This window comes from Macrobrachium rosenbergii, chromosome 55 (genome assembly GCF_040412425.1).
Source record: "Macrobrachium rosenbergii isolate ZJJX-2024 chromosome 55, ASM4041242v1, whole genome shotgun sequence".
Taxonomy (NCBI): domain Eukaryota; kingdom Metazoa; phylum Arthropoda; class Malacostraca; order Decapoda; family Palaemonidae; genus Macrobrachium; species Macrobrachium rosenbergii.
Window position 1 is genome coordinate 19,720,313 of NC_089795.1, and position 16,870 is coordinate 19,737,182.

At 40.0% G+C, this 16,870-nt stretch overlaps 2 protein-coding genes across 5 annotated transcripts in view; both read right to left on the reverse strand.

Annotated features, from left to right (window-relative positions):
• Positions 1–2,186: 2,186 nt before the first annotated feature.
• LOC136835765 (uncharacterized) lies at positions 2,187–2,651 on the reverse strand. The gene has a single exon (XM_067099625.1). The coding sequence runs from the start codon at positions 2,649–2,651 to the stop codon at positions 2,187–2,189; it is 465 nt and encodes a 154-aa protein (XP_066955726.1).
• An 11,431-nt stretch (positions 2,652–14,082) lies between these two features.
• LOC136835670 (allantoinase) overlaps positions 14,083–16,870 on the reverse strand; it is a 36,511-nt gene continuing 33,723 nt past the window's right edge. For all 4 annotated transcript variants that reach the window (XM_067099501.1, XM_067099500.1, XM_067099503.1 and 1 more), the window contains exons 12-13: positions 14,850–15,051; positions 14,083–14,554 (exon numbers count right to left, since the gene is read on the reverse strand). In XM_067099501.1, coding sequence (XP_066955602.1) covers positions 14,893–15,051 — 159 coding nt within the window. In that variant the 3' untranslated portion in view covers positions 14,083–14,554; positions 14,850–14,892. The remainder of the gene's footprint in view (positions 14,555–14,849; positions 15,052–16,870) is intronic.

Consider the following 16,870-nt stretch of genomic DNA (forward strand, 5'->3'; position numbering starts at 1 on the left):
ATAGTGTACAAGGCACAGCAATAGTGCCAAATCTAGATGATGAAATCATAGACAAATTGATGTTATTAGATTCGTTAAAGAAAAGATACAACAACGCTGAAGACCGCGAAATATATGAGGCCCCAAGCAGGAAAGGCAAAAGTAAAACCTTGCCATTGAAAATTAAAATACTGGGATTAAATATGGAACTAAGACCTTATGTTCCCAAACCCATGCAATACAAGAACTGCTGAAAATATGGCCATACAGCCATTAAAAGCTGAAATTTTCCCAGATGTGCCTTTTGCAGCTCGCAGGAACATAAAACACGCTGGGACTGTGACCAACCAAAATGCATAATTTGTGGACTATAACATCAGGCTCGATCTAAAGTATGTAAGTTCTATACCTACAAGACTGACCTTAAATTACTACAAGAATGAACTGGAATGTCGATCAGGGAAGCAAAGCTAGAACTAAAAGTGAGAGGATTGAATGACCCGGCTAAGGAATTTAGGTATGCAGATACCGTACTTCAAAATCAAACAATACCAGAACTGAAATGAATGATCACAGAAATAAAGAAATACCACTAAAAAAATACAAGATGAAAAGAACTCTTCCAAGGAAATTTCAGACATCAATGACATTATCATAGTGGACAATCGATTTAACTCTTTACCGGGAGTAGAAACGAATAACGACATAGAGAAAAACGAAGAAAAATTAAAATCGCACGAATGTGATAAAACAGATAACACAACTCGGAAGAAGCAACTAGATGAGACCCTACCTAATTCCACCAAACCAAGCTCTAAAAAGTTAAATAACCCACCAATCTCACCAAAAGCTGAAATGCAGAAACAGAACACAAAATCAAACATCCCACTATCTCCCAAAGTAACAATAGTACTTCTAGGAGCAGAATCACAAAATTCAGATGAAATGGAAAACCAAAATATAGATAACTTCAGTGAAAGCGAAGAAATTCACCCACCACCAATTATAGGCGCCATAAGAAAAATAAAGAAAAAACAACAAACTGATGAACACGAAGATGCATGTGGTTGTAGTAAATGCTTTGTAGCAATGTGCCACAAAAATAAAACCATAACTAAAGAAAGCCTAACCAACTCTATTAGAAATTTCATGAGGTATAGGAATAAAGAAAAAACAAACATCAGATCTCATGAAGAAGGTTGCATGTGTATTGAACACTTAGGATATTACAGAAAAAACATATAAATTGTTGTAGATAATATTCTAAAGAAAATCAAAATGGAAAAATTAAATAAGAATGGAAAAATTAAATCAAGATAGTAAAAATGTTACAGTTAACGAAAGTCAGATTCAGACTGCAACAAAAAATGAATCAAAACCTACAAAAATATAAATTAATTTATAACAAACTTCAGAAAACATCAGCTTACATTATTTAGAATAATCTGACCACCAACATATTACACCATTCAATTGTTTGTGAGGTCAAAGAAGACAGAACTGGGTACTGATTGATTTATTACCTGGGCATAAGGTATACAGACGGAAAGTGGTGCCCGACCCCAGTCTCTGTGACCCGCAAGCTGAGTGAGAGCAATTTGTGTTTGTTAACAGTCAATCAAATAACAATAACAAGAGACATAATGTACATACAGTGATAAAATATATATTGGCGAAAAGGCCAGGAAATTCCACGTACAAATACGTACATGAGATTCTTGCTGCGTTGGTAGATGAGATACATGATCATAAGTAATGGGTAAAGAAGACGTCTTTACAAGTACTCCCCCCCCCCAAGATAATTATTATGAAATAATGATTGGAGAATCTGTTGAATGTTCATCATGGTATCTTCTTGGGAGCAGGAGCCGACCCCAAGTTCTTGATATCTGCGGATGTGGGGGCGGTTTCGACTGCTGAGTCGTCCGGCGGTTTTGCTGGGCGGATGACATCCTTTGTGTGGCCCTTGGGATGCCGACCTCTTCATCCGAGGTCTTGTTTTGTGGAGGAATTCTGGGACATCTGCCGGTTTTTTCCCGGGTTCCTCTGTCCATTAGGAAGGCTGGCTTTAACCTGTCGATGGACATCCAGTCTTCCCGCCCATGGATGTTGACGAGGTAGGCCTTGGATGTTCTATTGACGACTCTGCTCTGTATGGTCTGTTCAAGGGTGGGCGTCGTTCCTCATGAAGGCGTGTGTACAGGTTTTCATGCCTTCTGGGCTGAGCTATGGGTCCTGTCTGTGAAAGTCTTCCAGTAGGGGGCTAACTTCTTTGCAATTTCTCTTAGTCTTGGAAGGGGTGTATCCGGGTCGTCCGGCTCCATGGGGAAGAATTCTCCAGGTACGGCCAATGCTTTGCCGTAGAGTATTTCTGCGGGAGATTCCTCGCCATTTGCCCTTGGTGCAGTGCAGAGACCCAGCAGGACCCAGAGCAGCTGCGCCTTCCAATTGTCATTAGTACAACGTGCAATCAGAGCTGCTTTCAATGGTCGGTGGGTCCTTTCCACCATACCATTGGCCGCAGGGTTGTATGCTGTCGTACTGTGGAGTGTTGTCCCCATCAGGCGTGCCAGGGGGATCCAGAGTTCCAACAAGAATGCCGGCACACTGAAACGGCTTATCCAGCTTGATAGTAGGGCTTCCACACAGGCGCTTGTTGATGCTTCTACCATTTGGGTTACTTCCGGCCATCTTGTGGAATGGTCTATGACCGCCAGGAGGTATCTGGCTTCCCCTGATTGTGGCAGAGGTCCTACGATGTTTATGTGGATGTGCGTGCCGAAACGCCATCGTGGTTGAGGGAAGTCTCCGATGCCTTATTCCGCGTGCCTTGTGATCTTACTTGTCTGGCACGGTATGCAGTTCTTTGCCCATTCCCGTATGTCCTTCCTGATCCCATGCCACACGAATTTCTCTGTCATCAGGTGCGTTGTTGTTCGTCTTGATGGATGGGACAGCCCATGGATGATGTCGAACACCTGCTTTCTTAGTGACACAGGTATCAGGGGGCATGGGCGGCCTGTGCTGGTGACGCAGAGAAGTGTCGATCCGGATTCACCTATTGGCACGTCTTCCCACTTCAGCGCAGTAAGTGCCGTGCAGTAAGCTGCCGTTTCCGGGTCTGCGGCCTGTTCCTTCACCAGGTCTTTATAGTCTATGCCCAGGTGGACTGAATTTATTTCAGTCCTTGGTAGGGCATCGGCTACCGGGTTCGTCTTGCCAGGGACGTGACTGATGGTGCATCCGAATTCGGAGATAGCAGCCAGGTGCCGTTGCTGTCTTGCTGACCATGTGTCTCCCACCTTCATGAACGCATGTACCAGTGGCTTGTGGTCTGTCAGGATGGTGAATGGGCTGCCATCCAAGAGGTAATTGAAGTGCCGCATGGCTTGGTAGATTGCCAGCAGTTCCCTGTCGAATGCAGTATAGCGGGTCTCCATCGTCTTTAACTTGCGGCTAAAAAACGCAAGCAGGTTGTTGGGGGTGAATTGTCTACTATCTGCTCCAGCATGGCTCTGCAAGCAACGTTGCTGGCGTCGGTGGTAAGTCTCAGGGGCAGTTGGGTCTTGATATGTTAAGGTGGTGGCTTTGGCGAGGGCTGCCTTCGCCTGTTTAAACACCTTTTGCTGTGGGACTTCCCAAGTCAGTGCTTTTGGCTTCTCCTTCAGCACTGCGGTTAGGGGATACATGATGCAGGCGATGTCCAACAGGGACTTGATCGTTTTTGGTGTTGGAAAATCCTTCCCTGCATCCACCTTGGAGGCCATGGGGAGGACACCTGTCGGAGAGACCTCATGTCCCAGGAAGTATACCTTCTCCACTCTGAAGGTACATTTGTCGAATCTGACGACTAATCCATTCTCCTGAAGGAGTTTCAGCACAGCCCGGATGTGACCCAGGTGCTCCTCCGGGGACCTGGAGAAGATCAGGATGTCGTCCATGTAGCAGACGCAGAAAGGTAGGTCCCCCAAGATGGTGTCCATCAGGCGTTGGAATGTGGCCCCGGCATTCCTGAGGCCGAAGGTGGAGTAGGAGAAGGTATATGTCCCGAATGGCGTGATGATGGCTGTCTTCGGAATGTCGTCGGGATGTACTGGCACCTGAAAATAGGACTTGAGCAAATCCATTTTTGTGAATATCTTGGCCCTGTGCAGGGCTCCTGTTAGGTCCTCCATGTTTGGCAGGGGATAGTGTCTGGTGTTGTAACTAGTTTCAGCCGCCGATAGTCCCCACAGGGCCTCCAGGAACTGTCTGGTTTCTTCACCATATGGAGGGGGGACTCCCATGGACTCGATGCCTTTTTGCAGATACCCATCTTTTCCATCTCAGCAAATGCTTGTTTAGCTTCCTGGAGTTTCTTGGGTGGCAGGTGGCGGAACTTGGCATGTGTCGGTGGGCCTGTGGTGGTGATGTGGTGATGGACGCCATGCTTGGCCTGGGTACCTGGCACCTGACGCAGTTCTGGCTTGAAGAAATCTGGGAATTCGTGCAGGAGGCCGCTGTATTTGTTCGATGAGATGGGGCATATGGCAGGCATTCCTGGTCCGGTGGAGAGCGGACGGGAGCGGCAGGTTCTGGTATCTGGCAGGCGTTTTCGGTCAACATCTACCAGGAGTCCATGTTGTGTGAGGAAATCAGCGCCTAGTAAGGGAAACTTGACATCTGTGATGATGAAGGGCCATTCATATTTATGGCCCAAGATGGATATTCTGTGGGTCCGAGTTCTGTAGCAGCGGATGGGGTTTCCATTTGTGGCCACTAGTGCAGCTGTGGCGCCGGACGTGCGGTTGCGGTCCTCCCCTGATGGCGGAAGTACCAACTTCATAGTCCCCATGTCTATCAGCATCCGTTGTCCCGATATGGCGTCGTGGCTGAAGAATCCTACAGGCTGGGATTCTCTAAGGTTTGTGGCCCCTGCCTCTATGGGTAGCTGCCTTCCTAGTTTTTTGTGAAAGAATAAGGGGCTCTGTAATTCTTGGCGTCCTTTCCGAACCTCCAATGGAAGTAACACCAGGCTGGATTTTTCCTCATCTTCTGCTGCTGCGGCGGCGCCTTTTTCCTGTATACTGCGTTCGTGTCCTTCTCTTTGGCTTCTTCTGCTACCAGGCTGCAGGCTGCAGGTGTTGCAGCATGCTTGGAGGCCTTGGTAGCCTCGTGGGGTTTGTGCGTGAGGCTCACCAATTCGTCCATCGAGAGCGCTTCTGTTTCCATGATTTGTGCCCTCACCTCCTGTGGAAGGCGCCGCAGGAATATTTCCCGCAACAAACTGATTTCCCTCCTCCATCCGTCTGAGTTGAAGCCTGGCAACATCAGGAGACCTCTGCTCCTGGAGGTGATGATATTTGCTTCAAAATGATTTGCCACCTAGCACCTTTGGCAAAATCATACTTATTAAAATTTAACAATCATTTATGGCTCCGAAACTTGTTTCCAGATGAATGATGAAATGCAATAATAATTCCTGTACCCAAACCTGGAAAGGGTCCTAGTAATGTGAATAATTATATACACCAATCTCATTAACAAGTTGTCTATGCAAGTTGTTGGAGAAAATGGTAAATCCACGACTTTGGTCCACAACATAATCGATCTACATTAGATTCGGAGAAAATGGTAAATCCACGACTTACGTGGCACATACATGAAAATAAAATTTTGAACCCTACCCAGTTTGGTTCACAATGTAATCGTTCTACATTAGATTCTCTATCTGATTTGGAAGACCACATATGTAGAGGATTTGAAAGGAAGCAAATTACTGTAGCTGTCTTTTTTTTTTTTTTTTTTTTACATTCAAAAGGCATACGGCACTACATGGAGATATGCAATATTAAAATCATTACATAATAATAACATACGCGGCCATCTTCCTAAGTTTGTTAAAAACTTTATAACTGATCCCACTCTTCAGGTGAGAATAGATCATTTTTTTCAAAAACATCCCAGCTTGAAAATAGAGTCCCACAAGGAAGCACCCTTAGCGGTACTCTGTTTACGTTAGCAATTAATGATATCGGTAACATGCTACCAGTCGGAATTAAAGTAACCTGTATATGGATGATTTTGCCGTATATTATACAGCGTCACGCATAAAGCATGCAGAACGAATGATTCATAAAACCACAATAAAAATAGGTGAATGGACCTCATCTGTAGGCTTTAGATTTTCCATAAAAAACCTCAAGCTGTCATGTTTTGTAAAAAATAAAAAATTGGAAAAAAGGTGAAGAAATAAAATTGAAAATCAGAAACCGTAATATACCAATTAGCCAAACTGCAAAATTTTTAGGATTGATATGTGATGCACACCTGAATTGGAAAGCCCATATAACTAACATAAAATCAAAATGCAAAAGAGCGTTAAATCTAATTAAAAAACTATCACACACAAATAAGGGAGCTGATAGATGTACTCTTACCATACTGTATAAAGTAACAGTGTTATCAATCGTTGGCTACGGAAGTGAAATTGTAAGAGACCCGTTGCACCAAACGAAGGACCAGCCGACGTCGTCCTTCAGCCTGCTGCCGCCCCCCTCGAGCTGGCTACCGAAGGATCAGCCACCGTCATCTTTCAGCCCTCGAGCTGGCTACCGAAGGATCAGCCGCCGTCATCCTTCAGCCTACTGCCATCCCCCTCGAGCTTGCTACCGAAGGATCATCCGACGTCATCCTTCAACCCGCTACCGTCCTCCTCGAGTTCCTGCTGGCCGGCGCCGCCCTTCAGCCTCCTACCTGCCCCTAGCCCAAGCCCTTCGCGCCCATCCCAATTGTCAGCAAGACGATTTCCGCATCGATGCCTTGCTTGCGGGGGGAGTATTGTAACAGACCCGTTGCACCGAACGCGGTCTCTTTCGAGCACACGTGTTCGTCATCCATCAGAGGGGACAAAGAGAGAAACAAGAACATCCCGTTTTCTCTCTCTCAAGGAACGCAACTTCTACCATACAATATTTCCGTCTGTTTCTCCCTAGCCATTGTTGTCTCGATTTATGTACAATCACCACTACGTGCATTGCCATGCAGGCATTCTAATCATGCACTCATAACGTTCCACCGAATCTTCTGTATCAAAATGTATGTATGTTTCTGTTTGTGAAGACGCCAAACGTCTCGCCATTTCACATATATTATGCTACTGCATTGTATTCATGAATCCGTCTCCATTTTCATGCAATCGGCCATATGTGGAATTTCCTGGCCTTTCCATTGATATGTTTATCACTACGTTTATTATGTCTCTCACAATCACCATCTGTTTGTCTGTCGACAAACACAGATGTCTGAAACATTACCTGTTTTGCCTTGTCTGTGTGTAGATACTACTTTGCGGCTCGCACCAGCCAATAACAACTTCGAAGATTCTGTACATTCTTTACGGGCTGCTCTAGAAGCAAGAGCCCGTGCTGGCACAAGGCCAGCTAAATCTAAAACAACAACATGTACATTCATTCAGTAAGGAACCACCAATAAACCAGTCAACACCCAGCCAGTATGTCACTCAGTCCCGTCCTTACAAAATAAGTGGTTCAGGTGTCAGAAGCAGCGCTGAAAATATTAGATCCGATTCACAATGAAGGACTAAGAATATGCACAGGAGCATTTAGATCCTTGCCAGTTCCCTCAATACAAGTCGAACTGCCACTGTTCCTCCAAAGAGAGTTCATTAAGAATCAAGAAAAGTGATTCACCAACAAAAAATCTGTTTGATCTGAGGGATATATTTATAAACAATCATTCACCTCCTTTCCCAGTTAGAGCTAATAGATTGTTTGAGTCACCGAATATAGATATATAAGTACCTTGAACAGTGAAGTTGCCACCCTGTTAGACTATGAATAAAGTAAAGACTTGCACACAGTTGAAATATTTATCAAAAAGCTACTCGTATACCACCGAACACCATTGCCGAAAACCATAGATCATATAAGACGAAAAGTTCACATTACGCAATGTATACAGATGGGTCTAAATCACAACATGGAGTAGGATATGCAGCTATATCCTCAGTCTTCACAGCAGAGTTGTGTGCAATCGCAGTAGCCATCAAAATTATTGAATATCATCATTCAATAATTTCGTGATTTTTAGCGTCTTAAGAAGCGCTATCGATGCCGTTCACGTTTGCTACTAAAAAAATATTGTACAGGAAGTTAAATATGAATTCCACAAATTGTATAATTGAAAAAATATTGAAATATGTTGGATCCCTGCCCATGTAGGGATTGAACGAAATGAAGAGGCTGATAACAGCTAAAGAAGCAGTCCACATGACAAGCAAATGTAAAAATCCCAGTTAGTGATTATATGAGATATAAAAATAATCATTGTAAATAAATGGCAAAATATATGGAACGAGGAACCTATAAGTATATTGAAACAGATAAAATCCAGTGTTGGATTAGGAATAGGCCCTACTCGTTTGACACATGGACACATGATGAACAGTCCACGTGGTCCTCCTCCCGAATGCTCAGAATGCAAAGTGTTGATAACAGTCAAACGTGTTGTGTGACTGTCCAGAATATAGCCAACAGCGAGTGTCAACCTTTGGAAGTAAATCAATGGGAGGAAATTTGTCTGAATCCTCTACATTTTCAATCATTCCAATTTTAACATTCATGAGAAAGTGTAATTTAATAGACAAATTCTAAAAATAAGTAAATAATGAAAATACAGAAACCCGTAGGCCGTTTAATGAATTAAAAAAGAAAAAAATTAAAAATGTTATTTAATTGTGAATATTAATTTTTATTTTTTTAATTAATTGTTTTTTTAATTAACTTTTTATGTATGTATGGAAACGAGCAAATGTATTTATTGTATACATGTGACGCAGTGTAAAAGCATATACCTTATACAGTTTTATCTTTTAAATTTCATTTTTATTCATTCATTATCAAGTGAATGACCTATTTGGTCCCAGCGCTTGGCCTATGACCTAGACCTGGTATTTCATTCTAATCTTTCGGGCCAGCCCTATGAGAGCTAATAGTCAGCTCAGTGGTTTGGTTAAACTATCTTAATAATAATAATAATGATAATAATAATTGGCTTCAATCCTAATGTATTTTGCCAAGATTAATAACGAGTTCACATATATGTATACATTCTTCACATATATTTAATGACAAAAGGACTTATCAGCAAATCTTATCTGATATATTATTACAGACATTCCATTACATATAGCATTGGAATTACTTTCTATATATAAGTTTATATGTATACTGTAAAATAATATATATATATATATATATATATATATATATATATATATATATATATATATATATATTAACTTTATCAATAGCACAATTGTTCTGTGCATTAGTAGAATTACTAAAGGACCTCATTCAAACTGGATGGTATCTTTTGATACCATCCAGTTTGTAGTTTTGAATGTGGTCCTTTTAATATATATATAATATATATATATATATATATATATATATATATATATATATATATATATATATATATATATATATATATATATATGCACAGTATATATATACGTATATATACATATATGTAAATATACATATATATACACACTATATATATACATATATATATATATATATATATATATATATATATATATATATATATATATATATATATATATATATATATATATATATATATTTATATATATATATATATATATATATATATATATATATATATATATATTGGGTGTTTCGAAATTAGAGGGGGCCCCCCTCCACAGAACAAATGGAAAGTTATGAAGTTTTCTGCTGTAGCCTATCTCCAAGTACATTATTTTAAGTTTCTATTAAGCTATTTTTCATTTTACATTTCTTGTATTTTTAGACTGAGTGATGGAGTTAGATACAGCCATGGCTAACGACTCGGAGGAAATCAGATAGATCGACCGAATCTGGACTACAACCTTCAGAGAGGCCAGGGATGCTGGCGCATCCTTCATTTCACGTTCCTGGATAGCTAAATACATTAAAAGAGATGAATCCTTTGTTAAAAGAGACTGGAACAAAAATCCATATGACTGTCATCGCGAAAAGATTGAGAATCTTGGAAGGCCTGAAGTCCTTTCTCAGGAGTCAAAAGACATCATAGCTAAGGAAGTGGGTAGACCAAGAAAGTCTTTACGTAATTTGGCGCTTGAACTAGAAACAAAAAGGGGAAAGAAGAGAAGTTATAGTACTGTATATCGTGAGTTGAAAAAATCTGGTATCAAGCCATTTCATGTTATCAGCAAGCCTAACATCACTCAGCAACAGAGAGAAGACCGTGCATAGTTTTGTGGTTCATTTTTTAAAGATTGGGATGAAGCTGACTTTCTCCATGTTGCCGCATCAGATGAATTCTTCATTTACACAGTCAGCAAGCCAAATCTTAAAAATGACATCATTTGGGCTGCAAAGTTGGATGATATCAGCGATGACGTGCGCTATCGCCAAGTTGTGAAATTTCCTGAATGTTTGGGAATTTTTCTGTGTTTCACAGCCAAACGGTTAATGTGGATCATCAAAGAAAAAGGACAGTCATGGAATGGCGAATACTTCAGAGAAACTGTGCTTATTGGTGGAGTATTTCCTTTCCTCAAAGATCCTGAAAATGTGTTATCTGTTGAAGAAATCACATTTTTGCATGATAAGGCACCATGTTCCAAGGCTCTTCAGACACAGGAGCTGCTTCAATACAGTGGTATCGATTTTGTCTCGTCAAGTGAATTTCCAGGTAGCTCCCCTGACCTTAATGTGTGTGAAAACATCGGTAGTATCTTGAAGGATCGTGTTTTAGCGCGCACAGTGAACCATGATGGTATACCAAGCCTCAACGACCTGCGAAGAGAGGTGACCAAAGTGCTTAGGGAAATGGAGTTTGAGTCTCAGCTTTTTTGCGATTTGCTGAAATCTTACCCCTCAAGAATGCAGACTGTGGTACAGGCAGATGGAGGCCACAAAATATTAAATACTCAGAGAGAAACTTAAATAAATACCTGCTCTGAATTACTTTTGTTTTTATCCATATCAACTTTAGTTTATGCTGTAGAGGGGATCCTCTAATTTTGAAACACCCTGTATATATATATATATATATATATATATATATATATATATATATATATATATATATATATATGAATATTTTATATATATATATATGAAATTTTATATACACCGTGATTTATATACAATCATGAAGCTACAAATGTCGCTTAATATCGAAATTCACGCTACCTCGGTATATCTCCGTTGGAGAATTGTCGCCGAAGGGGAATTTATATAAGTGATAAATGAATTGGAATCGTGGGGACACGAACCCGCGACGAAAGCCTATTCAGCGACTCCAGTTGACGTAAACCATTGAGCCATACATATATATATATATATATGTATGTATGTATTTATGTGTATGTATGCATATATACACTGTATTGCCATCGAGTACCTTGTCAGAAAAATCACTTGCAGTAAATGGTAAAGTCGGTGATCATACTCTGCTTGCTGTTTATTGGAATGATAATTTTAGTTAATGAATTTAATTAAATGATGCAATATCAGTGTTACGCAGATTCCGAAAAATTAGATCTTTTGCTAATTTTATTCATTTGATGGCAAGAAGAAAAAATATACTAAGAGCCAGGAAGTCAGCGAGTCTTTGCAGAATTTTTCATGATACAAGTTTATTTTTACATCAAACTTCAATGCGCAAAGGAAAAAAAAGGTATATATATAATAATATATATATATATATATATATATATATATATATATATATATATATATATATATATATATATATATATATATATTCAAAGTAGTTCGATGAGCTGCTAATTTCTTTACGCAAGGGAATAAGATGAGGAGAGTCAAACTTTTCCCCTTACTATGTCGTCCTTAAACTCGATAGTGCTTTTTTTTTTTTTTTAGATTTTTGAGAAACACATTTCAGTAAATTACATCTGCCTTGTCAGGGGAGGACTTTGATGCCAGTTATATAATATATACTTCTGAAGACTGGTCATACCTACGGAATGTTTGCAGCAAGATACCCTTTGTGTTCTAATAGTTGCTACATTAGATATAAATAACCGTCGTATCCTTCACATGATCCTGGGGATATTTGTCTTTTTTTTTTTAGCTGTTATTAACATGAAATATTTCATACATACTTTAATGACAAAACCATAAAAAGAGTTTCTTTCTGCTTTACAAAGAGCAATGCTGACAAATCTATCGAATTAAACGTATTTCACTCCGGATAAAAATCAAATTTACTGCCCCAGTGTACGAGAGAGAGAGAATTATTTACTGGAGAACACGGATTCTTTCTAATAATGAAGAGCCTTAATATAAGTTACCTTATGGTAAAAGAGCTAATTTTCTACGAAGCATTCAACAGCATACTTGGAATATTGTAAGATGGTGCTTCTTGATTTCAAATGTCGTCCTAATGGCAGGCTTTCTTCTCACCCCAGTATCTGTCGTCTGGATTTATCCTCAGAATTATAGACAATGTTGTTTATCTCACTGCTGCTACCACCGGTGATTAAAACTTCGAACTTACTCCATCATAATGATATGAAATCTTACTTCAATCTTTGCAATGTCCCAATCCTTAGTCCAAGCATTTTCTTTCTCTCCGGGATGAGAAAGGTCAGGACACTCCTGACAACCATTCCCTGTTTCCTTTTTGGAGTTATTTCCTGATCCTTCCTCTCTTCCATTGGCCCGGTTGCGGATAAAGTTACTAATAAAAGTTTCGTCGCTTTCACCCATGATAAGCTCAGTGGCATTTTGCGCAGCTTTCCCTCGGTTGTTATTTTGGGTTCGTTCGCTGTCTCAGTATTTTAAACATGAAAATATCTAACTTCTGCCATAATAAATTTTGTCATTTTCATCGATCACCTGAATGCACCACTGTTCTTAAAGAAACTTGAAACTGTACGTAAACTGGTATCAGAAATTTTCGAATTTATATATTTGGCTAATTTTTCTGTAGAAAAATCACCTATTTTACGTTCCCATACATTAATTATATATTAATTAATTGTTATTTTTTTTTATTCTGCACGAACAGCTTTACTGCAGCATATATTAACACAAAAGTAACTCAAAGGCAGTCAAATGCCATAACTATTTGTAGTACAGTAATGCCTTTTTTAGAAGTTTCTTTTGTAAACATTTTCTCACCAAGCTTTTTGTGTATAGTTACATAACATCACCTCACTCTTCAATTGGTTGACAATGGTTTATTCGAAGTCTGCCTGTGACCTGCAGATCAGTTACTAGTCAATTTGATGGGCTGCATCAAGAGCTTCATTTAGCATCCTAATACCGAACGTGACCCCAAAACCAGTGTTCTCAAATATACCACGTCCTTCAACGGTCTCGGGTTTGAATTCCATTTCTTTAGAATACAATCAAGTATTTCTTGGTACCTCGCTACCAGTGCAGAAACCAAAACTGTGTGCATTGTCACCCTAGCAAGGGTATATGGCGTCTATACCAACAGTACTGCTGTTGGGCGTATAGACTTCATTTCTAACTTGGAAGTCAGACTTTTATACTGTAAATTGTTTCATTGTTTTAATTTTAACACTGAAATTGATATTTGACAAATGTTAAACCTGTCAATACAGTTATCAAGGTATTCAGTAAGAATACTGAGGAAGCCTCTATTCATTCAATATGTTTCACTGCACTGTCTCACTAACCCAAGCAAACCAAATTCCCTTAGCTTAAAAAAGTGACATAAATGCTTTCTCAAGGAAATTTCGGAAGTTTTCAGTCACTTACATAATCAGCTTACTTTACTCTGTCGTTGTAAATTTACCCAAGCTCTTCCTTGGGCGAGTCAGTAGAGTTGTGGCTTTGCACTTGTTAGGCCCGAGTTCGCCTCTTCGGCCGGCTAATGAAAAGTTAGATGAATTTATTTCTGGTGATAGAAATTAATTTCTCGCTATAATGTGGTTCGGATTCCACAATAAGCTGTAGGTCCCGTTGCTAAGTAACCAATTGGTTCTTAGCCACGTTAAATAAGTTTAATCCTTCGGGCCAATCCTAGGGGAGCTGTTAATCAGCTCAGTGGTCTGGTAAAACTAAGGTATACTTTTTTGTAAATTTACCTGACGAGTACAAAAGTCTACAAAACTCATTTTAGGGTGCGTCCACAATACATACAACATGTCATAAACACACTTATTGCAAACAAATCATAAAGAAGTTACAAACGCGTCAGTAGACATTAAATGGAGAACTAATCTTTAGCAAATGCAGGATAACCATATAAAATCATTCTTTAGAACCACCACTAAGTCGTTGACTGGTATTCCACCCGTTCGAGATTTGTTTGTGGTAGGTTGCAGACGTGTGTTTAAGACAAGTTTAATGCAGTGTTGACGCACAATTAGAAGCAAGACCAAGAAGAACTAGCACATTATTCAGTTAATAATTTTCTAGTTTCCCTTAAGTAAATCTTTCTTTAGTAGTATTTTGTCGAAGATATAAACCGCTAGAAGTAACTGAGGCGGTTACTTCTTTTTCTTCTTCATTTCAGCTCATCCAGTTCACCATGAACCCTGCAAATCAGGATGTCGCCATCAGTGCCTTTAAACAGTGGTATTCTATAACATCAAAAATGCTGACCAATACTACTTCTCGCAGAAAAGTAAGAAAATATAATAATTTAGTACATAACAAAAGAAGGATAATTAATCACGAATCTCATTAGAAAGAAACCTTTATGTTCATAAATGTTATCAGGTATGAATACAGTCAAGAAACTATACCAGATATACAACTAATTGATTTTAAATACGTCGTCCGAAAGTCATTAGAGAGCATTCATAAGTGAGACTTTTTCTAAGCATTTACCTTTGTGATGCAAAAGTATTTAGATTTCACCAGCTGCTGTGACTTAAAGCTTGGCCGATACACCGGCGTTGTCGCCGGGCGCAAAGACAAACTTGCCCTGAGGTCTGGATGAAGTGAATTTTCCTTCGTCAAATATAACTTTACCTCCGAGAATGGTCTTGTGAACTTTGCCTTTCAGTGTCTTGCCTAAGTATGGTGTTACCTGAAATTGTAAACGGTTACTTTTCAAGAACATCTTACAGAGAAAGGTTTTATACTTGTAAAGTTCACTTAAAACTACATCGTAACTTATTGCGGTCGTTTGCTTGAAATGTGATTCTCATTCATAATCTGACAATGCGTAATCTGTCATGCCATTGTGACAGAATACCACAACATAACAGTAAGTAAGCGAATCATTATCTGGATAACCGCCCCTCCCCATGAACGTGGGAACTACACGTTATTTTCACTCTAAACCAGAAAGAAGAGCTTTTCGTAAGTCTACTTACGAGGAGTTCCACTGAATACAGAAGCCTGGAATGCTGTTCAACTGTTGTCCTATCTCTCACACATATAAATTGAAATTTGACCTTGACACAAACCTGCTTGCCAGTACAGAGGTCTTTTCGTATGCAAACTCAGAAATCTAACAGTTCTCGCAAAGATGAATTACAAAGATTTAGGTAATTCGGTTTTTTCCTAAGGCAAACATCAGCTTCAAAGGCGAAAAGTTGTACATGAAATATACCAAATTAAAAGAAATTTGTATTTTTCCTAACATACAAACCTACACTTTCATATATGAAGTATTCCACGCTTACCTACCTTCGGCGGTTCTCAACTCATCTCTGAAGACAAAATCCTAAGGGTCACGTAGGTTGATCTGACCTGGCCTTCTTCCTTCATTGCATGAGACAGCCCGCACGCAGCTCCACTCAACCTCATAGAAGGAGTAAGAGATCGGGACTGCATGGGGTGGTATGAAGAGAGTAACTTTACCTATATGAAAGTGTAGGTTCGTATGTTAGGAAAAATAGAAATTTCTTTTCAATTTGGTATATGTTCCGACATGTATATGAACCTATGCTTTCTTATATGGAGCCTCATCTGAAGGTGGGAAAACGATCTCTGAGGTAAACATGTATGAACGTTACCCCTAATACCTTCAAGGAATGTAAGGGAGTAAGTTGATGTAGTGTACTCACTTTTTTCTTCGTAATGTAGCTGACAACGCCTTCCCCTCCTGACAGAGCTCCCACAGGGCTCTACATCATTAAATGACTTGTCATGCAGCCACCATCAGACCCAAGGTGAAGTTATCTAAGGACTTGTGTGCCACATCCTTAAGGTAGAAGGAGGTGAAAGTCGTCTGCCTCTTCCAGACCCCGTCCTGGAGGACCTGCCATACCGAGTGGTTCTTCTTAAATGCCACGAACGGACCTATTCCTCTGATGTCGTGAGCCCTGACTGTGGCTGCAGCAGGTCCTCATTACCTTCCAAATGGTATGCCCTTCCAATTACCTCTCTCAGCCAGAAGGAGATAGTGTTCCTTGATATCTCGCTCTTCCCCTGGCCCATACTTAAGAACAGTCTACAATAGACTAGTTGGTGGGGGTCTATACATTTAAGGTAGGCTCTCAAAGCTCTGACCAGGCATAGCACCATCTCATCCTGTTCATTACGTATGAAATCCTTATGTGAGGGAATGGAAAACCATCGAACATTGGTTCATGTGTGGAAGGGTTCTGGGTATTTGGCACAACCTCTGGGAGGAAGGTAAAACACATCGATGTCCGCCATGGATGTGGATCACGTCATATGAGAGGGCATGAATTTCGCCCACTCTCTTTGTCGATGCCAGTGCCAACAGGAACACTGATTTTAGGTCAAGTCCTGGTCTGAGGCCCTCATGAGCACTTCATAGGGTACCTTCCTCAGTGAAGCTAGGACCTTGGTAACGCTCCATTCTGGGGGTTTAAATTTTCGAGGAGAGCAACTTTTCTTGCAGTTTCTAACCATGTCCGACAACTCCCATGACG